Raw genomic sequence first — 12,285 nt, 5'->3', positions numbered from 1 at the left:
ACACTAGGATTTAGTTAATTTGCAGTGCGCTGCTTTATTATCAACCTCGCCTCATTAATGCCAGACACACTACACGCAACGCTTTTGCGCACCACATGTAGCATGTTTGCCGAAGGAGGATATTAAATGTAGCCTATGGTTTTCTTAAACGCTGGCTACCTTCGTGTGACAATAAAATTGAAAACACGTGGTTAAAACTGCGACAAACTATCTACTACTTAATTTCTTGTTCTTCTTACGAAGAACTTCGCAACATAACAACATGATGTCATAACGCGTTCGTCTAAAATTAAATAAAAAATGCAAGTAATAATAATAATAATATGTTTCATGTATAATCCGAGTACTTCATTAACGAATCACGAATATCCGATTAACACTCAAATTCGAGTAAAAACTGGACTATTTCATTTCCTGATATTACTGACTACTAACAATACACCATACAATACACCATGGATACTAATAAATCTTCATTTTCATGCTTGAAAAAAGAAAGATAAAAAAAGACAGATAAAAAATAAAAACGCTGCTTCGTGCTGAATGCTGCTTCGTGAGGATTTTAAGACTGTAAAGCAAGCTAGGACGCTAAAGGACTCGAAACGAATGCGCGTCGCCATTCATAGAGAGTGTCCACGTAACACAATCGCTGGTCCACATAGCGGCCTTTGTATTTATCGACACATGTTCACCGTATGCATAGCTACGTCACATCGGAGTCTCGTCGGGAATGGATTGTTTCTTCGGCATTTCTCTTTTTTTTTTCTTTCCTCTTCTTCGCACGTCCTTAGCAAAACCCGTTCCACGCGATGTGTTCCAAGGGTAGCTACTTTATACGTACGCGATCTGGTCTTAATTCCATTGCGGCTATAATAGATAAATAGCATGACGCGATCGGCCCAGTCGTGCACCTGCGTGCGATCGCCGATCGCAGGGGTGCAATGCAAGGTCACAAGGTCACGGAAGTCTATCCGCTCTCGGGGTTCGCGTGCTCCCATTCAGGATCGCGCGAGACGATCTTCCTGAAAGTTTAGGTATTATTCCCGCACTCCTTGCACTTTGATCTTCATGGACAATCATTACATTATTGACCAGCTTATCGTGGCGAGAAAACGACTCTCCAATCATTAGCTAATGCTATTATGTGCGAGTTGGAATTCTTCCGTATTGTCTTGTCAACATGTAATGTCTTTTAGAGTCTTTTAATATCAATAGACGGTGACGTAAGTTCCGGGAGCTTTAGAATCAGTAATGGTAACTGTTATATATATGGACAGTTACCATTGTAGTTGATATAGACACTGGATTGCGATGATTCGGCAATGTTGCATTACATTTCGCAATAGCCATCGCGCTTTCTTCAAAACTTGGTAGAATTTAATATTACTTTGAAGTACTTGGCAAGGAATTATTATATCTGAACATTGCATTTTGATTTTTAAAAGAATAATTCTAATAGTTGATAAGTATTAGTTCTCTAAATTGTTTAGGCAAATCATGAGTCTAAGGAATCCACAATTTTCGACAATACGTCGAATATTTACGTATATCCATATATATTCCATCAAACTTTCGACTTTTAACATGAACGTCTCAAGTTTCCGCATTTCTCGCATTCTTCTGCCCACCTAAAGGGTATAAGTATACGTATCAAGCGACGCGGTAGCATTAAAATATCTCAGGAACTAAAGCCGTATTCAAAAGTCTAACGGCACTTTTATAATATAACGTGGATGCAAGCTTTCGATCACGACCACTCTGAAAAAGAGTAGTGCCGTTTGTCCTGAGATATTGTAATCGTATGTTAAAATTGTGACTTAAAAATTTGAATTTAATTATTTCAACGTCACGTGCGTCACAAAACAATACATACATAAAACAAGGAAAAATTCGAACATATCCGATATAATAACGCTACAAAAGTGCAATTGCTAAATGCTAAAAATGTATCTATATATTTTGCAGAAAAAATATAAAAGTTTTTACAAAAAGCAGTGACAACATTGAAGTACTTGGCGTGCGCGGGTCGCATTAAAATATACAAAACTGTTCTATTTGTAATCTGTACTTTACATGTAAAGTATTTGTACCGACTAAATAAAGAAAAGAGATATTTATAATCACTTTGCTAGTCTGTACAACTGCAAATGTGTTTATTTTAATATTTTCAACTAAAACGATTAGTGGGTCATTATTGAAAATCAAGATACAAGATGCAGTACAACTCAAGACACTGTTACTCAAATTTATAAGAATTTTGTTTTGATATTTACGAGAAGACACATCCAATGCGACTCGGGCACGGGTTTTTTTTAGTTTTATCTCATTTTAAATTCAAGAGAAGGCGGCAAGAGGAACCAATGCAGGAGGACTTGCACCACGCTCTGCCCTGCGATTCTCGGAATTTAAATCGCCACGTAAAGAGCAACGATGTGGCGATCAGGCGCAACCCAGCCTGCACCAAGCCCGAGATGCCGATGCAGTGACAAAGAAACGGAGATCTCTTAGAAAAAATAATAGATGGACCAGAAGCGGTCATCTTAGCTAGCCGGTAGATTTCTTCGTAGATTTTTGAAATGCACCTTCAGGATAACGACATAATTTAACGTTCTCACGTGATGGAGCGATCGTGTCAGCTTCTTCCGTCGTTCTTGTGCCGGAGATCTCGTCCTACACAAAGGAGGAGCGTTTTCCGGCCGTTGGTGCAGCCACCAACCTCCCGCCTCTGGTCTGCCGCCGCTGCTCTTCGCCTCTCACGTGTCGGCGCGTTTTAATGACATGCAATTTTGCAATGTATCTTTGCAGAGTCCTTGGGCTGGGGAACTATATAAGCCGAGTGTTTATAATTGGCCAGGCTAGCCGTCAGGATTTTTAACCAGGCAGGATGTCGTTCTCCGTGCTCGCCGTGCTCTCCGCTACCGCGTTCGTACTCGCCGCGGCGGACCTCGAACTTCGTAAGTCTTTTTGTTCAGCCATCGAATCCTCTCCTCTTCTGAAGACCGTTTCCGTAAATGTCGGTTTAAAGTTTCATTGACATTTTGTCTATCTAAAAAGAAACAGCGAAAATCGTTAAAATTTCAATTAATTCTAAGCGATGTTTGCAACGTAACGATTCTAAGTGTAATTTTTTTAGTGTGTGGATAAAGTCTGTGCATTTGCTGATTTTTTTAATTTCACGTGCTGTACATAGTTGACTCGACTGGAGAGTCCATGCTGATCTCCTTAGCAAAATTTAAACGCAAAACTCTACATTAAGAATTAATACACAGTTTTGCGTCTGCACTCTGCCAAAAAAATCTGCACGGACCTTTCGAGTTTCGGTAACGCAAAATTTTGTATTAAGTCTTAAAAGAAATCTACTATTAATTTTAATCTATCTTGAATCGCGAAATTATTTCACATGATATTATTGAACAAATTTACCAAAAAACAAATATTATTGACAGGTACATGACATTCAAATTGATCTATCTCTTATCTAGACTTATTGAATTATATATATGAATTATAATTCATTGTTTTCATGATTAATTTACATTGCAAGTAACATCCCAATTATATAAATTGTGTTTTAAAAATGAAAAATTAAAATTCAGTTGTGACAGATTGAATCATACTGTCAACAGTTCTATGAATTACATACGTGATCTGTACGTGTAGATTAGCAGGTTTATGGGCATATTAATTACGTCGCAGAGACATGATTTTCTCTTTCTTATTACCCTTTTACGACTTGTTCTTTTCTTTGTTCGACTTTAAGGAATCTAACTGACAGGTATTATTATGTAATAGCATGTAAATTAAATTATAAGTAAATTAACTTATAGAATGAATAAAGAGACTACACGGTAATATCTTAATAAAATAATTTCAAATGAAATTCATATGAAACTCTTATGCGTAGTTGCGTTTACAGTTTACGGTTGAATGGCTAATAATTTTTGTAAGTTCGTACATGTGTAGACTTGTGTTTACGGTTGAACGCATAATAATTGCATAAGTGTATACGTTTATTAGTCATATACTTTTACCATTTTTCACACGTCTTGACCGTTCAATCATGCTGGGGGTGTCAATAACGGGAACAGTCCCTCTCTTTGTTGGCGAAACAGCAAACGCGATATTTTCTACGTTCTACGAAAATTGATACTTAACGGTAATTTCATTATCGGAGAAAGGAAAGGCTCCGTTCGGATCAACCAACAAGTTCGGAGCTGATGCAAACGTAATTTTTTAACCCAATTTGTACGAGATCCTGTTACAGTGAACCGCGATTTAAAATATTCTAGTTAAATATTCATCGTGTAGAATTACATTTCTGATGACAAATAATTGAAATAGCATTGAAATTAATAAACGGTAGTTTCGACTACAATTTACCATTAATAAGGAAACTTGATATAAATATAATTATTTATGTTATTATATGATATTATTATTATATATTGTTATATAATGTATTATTATATATATATATATATATATATATATTCTTATATATTCATGTATATCTTTCTCACGCAGCTGTGCAGACCTGCAAGCACGATGCACCTGACTATTCGTCTTGCCTGAGACTCGCGATGCAGGAAGCGTGGCCAAATATTATCCCAGGTACATACAATCTTTCAGTATTATATCATTTATATCAGTAGCATATCATTTATCATTTCTATTTAAATAGTTCCAAATCTTCCATTCCTGTACACTATTTGTCATTATATATTATTTTACGTACGCGAAGCTATTAAATTCATAATATTATATTTATATTAATGTACCGCGCGTTCTGCTTTATACGAGATTTACTTCTTTTCCTCGAAGGTATACCGGAACTTGATCTGCCAAGATTGGATCCGTACTTCACCAAGGAACAAAGAAACGTGTATGCAAGCGGTGACATACATGCAGATACAACAGTCACGGACGTCAATACTTATGGGCTCGCGAAAACACGCTTCTTAGCCGTGAGGCCAGAATATTCCGACGATTTCCTCAAATTGGAAATCGACGTTGAAATACCGAAGATGCTTATCGAGGGCAATTTCAAAGCGGAGGGAGGCATGGGGGCGTTCAAGTTAGGGGGCGAAGGTATATACAAATCAAATGACTACGAATACTGGCGATGCGTGATAACATCTATTGATAAAATAATCTAATGATAAAATAATCTCATGATAATGAAAATGATAATGAATTTCTCGAGTATATGTACTTTCTTATCTCTGCCGCAGGATTTTTCAACATTAGCTTAGAAGACATCAAAGGCACGTGGGCTATTGAAGGACACGTGGCAAACGACAGATGGACGATTGAGCATTTCCTCATAAGCCCGGAAATCGGAAAGATGCAGATCTGGTTCAGTGACTTGTTCAACGGCAACGAGGAACTCAGTAAGTATAAAAGGAACATACTCTAAGTTGTTTCAAAACATCGTTGCAGAGTGTTCTCTGGCTGAGAAGCTGCATTCGTATTTGTCCGATATATAATGGAGATCACGGTAAAGATCGAGGGAAGCGTCCGACGTAACACGTCGTTGAACACACATCTACCTGAAACCGTGCATAATGATCCCGCTATCATTATTCCTGATTATCTCGTTGCATTACGCTAACGATTCCTCGGGAATTACTCGATGGGAAACGCGGATGCGCCGCAATGATCTACCGATTGCATAATGCATTTTGCGAATCCGGGCAATTTCAAGGCAACATTTCTCATTGCAACCGAGTTTTTCTTTTCTAGACAAAACCGCCCTGAAATTCGTGAACGAATACTGGCCGTCGTTGTACCGCTCAGTACTGCCATTCATGGCGGAGATGTGGGACGCGGAGCTCACCCAGATCAGCAACCGCATATTCTCAAAGGTTTCCTTCTCGAAGACGTTCCCTTGATCGTCCGCGAAGGACAATCCCTCGCGCTAGGCCAAGTAACGTAGCGTAGTCGAAGTATGAAGAGCGGGAAGAGCATCGAATATTTGCGATCGCGCGAACACCATGAACGATCGCAACGAGATACCGGCGCGGAGGAGCCGGTGCGAGGTTCCTTCGCTCCGGCATCCGCAAACATTCCGACGTGATAATCTCTTTCTCATCGTATCGTGATAGTGTTTAACTTGTATTCGCACTGCGTCGACACTACGTGTGATTTGTGGCAACAGTGGCGAGTTTATTACAATAACTACATGTAATGTGTACACGTAGATTTAGTAGTATTGTTACTATTATTGTATTACTGCTATTTCCGTTAGTGAAATTGCGCATGTAAAGCACAAAGATGTAATTAATATCAAGAAGAATATAGAGAAAATATCAAATATCAGTTTCTAACCGTTTCTTTTCGTATCATGTTAACCCTCTTGAAAGTTTTATTGAAATTATTATATAATATTTATGTAAACGGACTAGAACAATTCTCGTTGTCAACTTTTATCATGCTTTTCTTCAATCAATTTTTATCATATTTTTATTGTATTAATATTTGTGTTAATTTTATCATTGTACGCTAAGTCTGCAATTTAGAAACTTACTGTAATGGATTATATATTTGCTATTGTTTTGCTTAAATTTCTTAGTAAATAATTACGTTAATTGTTCGTCAAAGAGTGTTTTTTCGCTTCTAATAAAATATTTAATATAATTAGGTTTTAATCTTTGAATGTAATTATTCTAAGAGCAATTTGCTCGATCTATAATAAAACAAACCGTCTATAATTAGTTAGCATTTTGTTTTCATAAGCACGGACACATAATTCTGAAAATAGCTACAATTACGTCATTCGTGTTTTAATTACCGCAATTGAAATTGTAGTCTTTAAAAATAAGCAGAGATGCAGAGAAGTATATAATCATGTAGCATGTTATGTAAAATGCTTCATTAAGAAGATAGCGGTAGTTATTTTTCAATTGTCGTGTTTATTTTCCCTTTTCCAAGAGGAATCATAAATGTACCGTAGGAATTACATATAGTTATCGAAGATATATCAGAGTGAAATCACAGTTGACTACTTAAAAATTGGAAAGCAGCTCACATAGTGCACTCTTTTTTTTATTCTAAAGATGTTTGATACGTTATTTACGCTATAGCATTACTCGATTCTCCTTGTACATGCAATGTTTAAAAGAATTTAAAAGAAGAGAAAGATGTAGCGGTCACTAACGATGACACGATATAAATACATCTTTAAGGTATAAGAAACGATTCTACTGGTACGTGTCGTAGCAGCTGATTGACGATTCCGGCGAAGAGCACCGACAATTTCCTCTTCAGCTGTGGTTCCATGATTTTTAGTACCTCTTGTCCGTTCTCCCGCAGGAACAGATTAGTTGCCTCGGCTGCAATAATTAATAAGAATTAATAATAAGAACAATATATGATGATAAAAATTAATTAATCATGAAATTTAATGTCTTCTTCTAGATAATACATTATACGCAAATTTTAAAGCTGAAATTTCTTTCAGATTTGTGAAGCATATTTGCGCGATTCGCTTACTGAGTATGCGATTGTTGTTAAAGACTTTGCTGACTCGCATTTGCACATCTTTCACTGCCAGGACGACGTCGAGGTTGTCGACATTCAGATACGTCTTTCCCTCCCGTGATTTCGTTGACACGGTACCCCTGACTAGAGCTCTGGCATCCCCGAAGCGCGCGTGGAACGTGCCGTTTCCACTCGCAGGTAAAATGATCAATATACCGGAACTGTAAGTACAGATTTTAATATACCTACATCAAGTAAAGATTCCATCATCTAAACAAAAAAAGGGGAATTATTAGTTATTTATTAAATTATTTTATTAAGTTATATACTTTATGACATTTATGATATATATTTATTAAATTTTCTGGATCATACAGCTCGATCGCAGTCGATCGCCGAATTAATGAGGTTTTAATCATTCAGTTTTAAGATTGCTAAGTAGAATGAAAGATATGATAGATGATATATTCATTTTTTATTTATCTACAAATATATATTAGATATATATTTATAGATAAATTTTTAATAAATCAGCATAATATTTGCTTTGATTTAAATTTACGTGCCTTTCGTTTCTTCGAAGTCTCATTCGGAATCACAGACAGTCGAATTTATTTACCTGGAATAATGCGCATCCAGTATGAGAGCCGGCATTCGTACAATGGCCTGAAAGGGTGAGCCGAGCTTGATATTCTCCACTGTATAGTTACTTGCTCCCTTTATGTAGAGGTCGCGTAGCTGAACTTTATAACCGTTCACACCACCTGTCAGAGAGAGTGTCAGCTCGTCCATCTGTTGAGATAGGCAGAATATGGTAGGCAATGTGCAACAAAGTGCGTTAAAACCTACACATTTGTACATTCATGTTAATGTATAGTGTAATTTATTGTTGTATCTGTCTAATATTAAACTGTGTTGAGAACCACTTTCTAATCTGTATAAGTATTCTAATTTTTTACACGTATAATACGTTGAATATTTGTATTTACCATATATGTCAAATATTTATAATTATTTAGAGATTATTTTCAAATAATAAAATATGTAAAATCGATACGATAAACTATAAATCGTTATCTTCATTGCTATATGTTTTATAATTTAAAATATAAAATCCACTTACACGAAACGGTTCTACCGATGGCAATTCGATTTCGGGTATTCCGTCGCTTAAATAAGGTCGCAGGTGGTGCAGAGCGTCGATCAGACAAGTTATCAGTTTCGGATCGCTTCTGGAACATTGCTTCACATATTCGGCTGCGAACAGAATATTATACGTGTCGGCGTTATTACCTCAGTGCATGTTTCGTCATGTACGTTTTGGTCTCACGTGATTAATTATAGGCTTTTGATATCATGTTTCGCTGTTCTTTGTCGTAAGCCAGGAGAAATGTTGATGTTCTAGGTCGCGTAGGTAAAAGTGTCAACGAGCAAAAAGTGTCTTAACCGCTTGGTCGTGTTAAAAGTGAAAGTATTATCTCGACAAAATGCAGTTTAAGAGCGGTGTTGCAAATTAGTACAGCCGCAGGAGGTCACACCTATCCCGAGAGTTTTTTCCCCACGTTTTGCAAGATTTTGCAACTGTAAATGATTAATACGCTTGACGCGTAATGAATAAATTTATGCAGATAAAAATGCATCATATATGTGCATGTTATAATCATCTGTGTACGTTACACTTATGCTTTTTCCCCAGCATTTTATTCTCTTTAATACCGGTAAGATAAATGTACAAAAAAAGTATCTAAGATACGTGTAAAGATAGAAACGAGTATAAATGAATATTACAATTTTATATTATTATTAGATATGTAAATTAATTTGGTGTTACTTGGTTTTAATAATTCTTAAATTAAATCGTTTTCTAACCCTATTGTACTTTTAAACTAATGGCACAAAATCATAGAAAATAAGGGAAATTATCTTGAAAATTAAAATTGTATTTTTTTTATACAAATCAATTGTGTTTTGTAAGGAAAACCTTACTTACCACTTAATTTACATATTCAATATTTTTCATGCTTTATGTTAGACAGAACATCGGAGGTAAATATAGAATTCTACATCTTATATGCTGAACTTTAAACGCACACCATCGTTTACGCAGTACCGCTGCATTTTCTACGGAAATGAAGATCCGGCCTTTGCGACAGCGCAATGTGATTGCGTGAAGGAAATTGCATATAACTCGAGTTCAAAAACTTCGTCTTATTGCAGAAGAAATATTTTACGATATATCGAACGACGTAAATTTCCCAGTTACATTTTCTCGGAGAAATTGCAAGTCGCGTCCTAACGTAAATTGTATGTATATACATGATTTTGAATTCCTTGCTCCTGAATATTATACCATCTATAATTAATTCTTCCTATCTATAATACTTTTATCTATTTGTAATACTTTTCCACCATAATCTTTTACCACTAATTTTACCACTACCAAATTATTTATTTATTACAGCTAAGCCATTGCTTCATGACTGCTCAAATTCGAATATAATTCTAGTCACCACCAGTTTCACAGCAGTGCATTTAATTTCCTTCAAAGGCACTGCCGTTACAGATCCTCGGACAGCGAAAATACAATTTCACTCACGCTTAGAGTCGGAGGAGAGAGTTGCCGCGCAGCCGACAATGAGGAGGATGGTAGCCCACAGTTCCCTAGTCATGATTTCTTCGGTCGTCGTTGACGATGATGAGCTCGCGAGCGGATTGTAATTGTTCGAGATGTCCCGCAGGATACCGTCGCTCTGGCAAGTCTTTTATGAATCGGACACGAGACACGATGCACTCGAGAGTATCGCCGGGTCCACGGCGACGATCGACTAAAGATCTGAATCGCGGATCCCGCAGCTGAACAACGTCGTTAGAGCAAGACTGACTATGCAAGTGAGGGCATTGACAGATGGCAGATCGTAGCAGCACTCGCGGATACTTTCACTACAGCAATATGCACCTGCGCCGTCTTCGTCGTCTGCAATAGCAGACGAGATTCAGCCGAATCGCGAAGATGGCTAGACGAAAGTCCTTTTGTGGAGGACGCGCGACCGCGACCGGCGCGTATAAATCACCGATGACGCACGCGCTCGCCCATTGAGAGGTTTGCTGCATATTTTTTTCATTTAAAAACGTGTTGACATTGATTTCAAAATAAATAAGATAATGTATGTATGAAAAATATGTCATAAATGTCATTTTAATATTATCTGTTGATATAGTGTACGAAATTAGTTGCGAAAGAAGTTGCTATATTCTCACTATTGCTTCTCTAATTATATATTATATAGTGAACTTTAATTGCTTCCTATTTAAACATTATTACAGCCACAACATTTTGTGCACATTAGAATTTTTATTTCTAAATAATCTTATGAATACAAGGTCTATGTATGGTAATGAGCTCCTTGCTAAATCTCATACATATGCAGCAGATCGATCAAAAGAGCAAATCGATCAAGGCTTCATTTTTTTCACGTTTCCAGAGATCTAATATGACTTGTTTTTGACGGCAGGGCGATGTCCCTCCTGCTGCTACGAAATTGAGTATCTAAAAATGTTGGGATGATTAAAAAAATTACTACCGTACACACTTTTTTTATTTCGTACGTTTCGCTAGCTGTCCAGCTTAAAATAAAATTTCATATTAGCTCTTTGTTCCGTAGTGTTTTTTCGGCGTGCGTCAATAAGATACTGTTGCGTCAAAACTAATTAATTAATATTCAATTTCGTTAGCTTCGAAATTTTGGATGATCATAGTCAAATGTCAAGGAAACGTCAAGGAAACGTCTAGCTTTATGATATTCATTAAAGCAATTATTCATCAAAAGATGATTCAGAAAAAATGATAAAAAATCAGTTGTGCCAAAGGATGGACAGATTGTTTATGCCAATGAGAGGTGGTGCCTCAGATTTGAGATATTGAATAGGTAAAATTGCTTTTAACTGTTAATTATATTAATTATATTTTATATATTATTAATTTATTTAATTTTCTAGCATATAATTATAGCATTTCGTTATTTTATTTCGGTGTATATGATGTTTCTGTCATAGATAAATTAATCTGGGCAACCCTGAAAATGTTTGAATTCTCTGAGGAGAAATTAAGGAGCTTTTCTAAAGAAAGATCGAGAGAGATCGCTTTTTTTATTTCGTGTAAGTGAGTAGCAGCGGATTCTTGCTTGAATCAGTGAAAGGTTTATGAGGTAAGACAATAATCTCACATGCAATACAAACAACAGGTGTTCATACTCATGATAAAGCGCAATTGCAGACGCAACGTTTAAGAGTACAACGTTCTCCTCGTAAGATGACGTAACGTCATTTGCATTCGGTTGCAATTAAGCCGGTTGCATTGTGCAATGTTATTTCGATGGTATGAACACATATAGCATAATGGACAATCTGTCATATTGCATGTGTGTGTGTGTGTGTGTACACATATACACATATATACATACATACAAGAATAGATATAAAGATCTATTTTTAATTTTAGGAAAAAGCTTTACTTTTATGATTTTTCACAATTTAAAAACTCTTTCACTCGTTTTAGCTATATCTTACATTCTCTTTTAAATCAAACAAGAATTTTATTAAAAATATAATATTTTAATTAATGGCATTTTATTTGAAGTTTAAATAATAACATTAGAGCGCTAAATCTTTTGCACACACCTAATAATAGAACATTATATATTTATAGTTGTTACGTTATATTAGCAATTTGTACAATGTAAATTACATTCATACACTGTCACTGGAATACGACAACCGCTGATACATGGGTGTATAATTGGTCTTCTG

At 36.1% G+C, this 12,285-nt stretch overlaps 2 protein-coding genes across 2 annotated transcripts; one reads left to right on the top strand and one right to left on the bottom strand.

Annotated features, from left to right (window-relative positions):
* Window positions 1–2,817: 2,817 nt before the first annotated feature.
* Window positions 2,818–6,315, top strand: LOC105286659 (circadian clock-controlled protein). The gene is made up of 5 exons (XM_026970473.1): window positions 2,818–2,954; window positions 4,525–4,611; window positions 4,822–5,088; window positions 5,232–5,390; window positions 5,743–6,315. The coding sequence occupies exons 1-5, from the start codon at window positions 2,885–2,887 to the stop codon at window positions 5,889–5,891; spliced, it is 732 nt and encodes a 243-aa protein (XP_026826274.1). The 5' UTR covers window positions 2,818–2,884; the 3' UTR covers window positions 5,892–6,315.
* LOC105286651 (protein takeout) lies at window positions 6,233–10,513 on the bottom strand. Its single transcript, XM_011351744.3, has 5 exons — window positions 10,076–10,513; window positions 8,603–8,736; window positions 8,099–8,271; window positions 7,492–7,700; window positions 6,233–7,331 (listed from the first exon to the last, which is right to left on the bottom strand). Exons 1-5 carry the CDS (start codon window positions 10,146–10,148, stop codon window positions 7,180–7,182), a joined length of 741 nt encoding a protein of 246 aa, XP_011350046.1. The 5' UTR covers window positions 10,149–10,513; the 3' UTR covers window positions 6,233–7,179.
* Window positions 10,514–12,285: the final 1,772 nt, after the last annotated feature.

Source organism: Ooceraea biroi, chromosome 6 (genome assembly GCF_003672135.1).
Source record: "Ooceraea biroi isolate clonal line C1 chromosome 6, Obir_v5.4, whole genome shotgun sequence".
NCBI lineage: Eukaryota > Metazoa > Arthropoda > Insecta > Hymenoptera > Formicidae > Ooceraea > Ooceraea biroi.
This window is presented reverse-complemented; position numbering and strand designations above follow the sequence as displayed.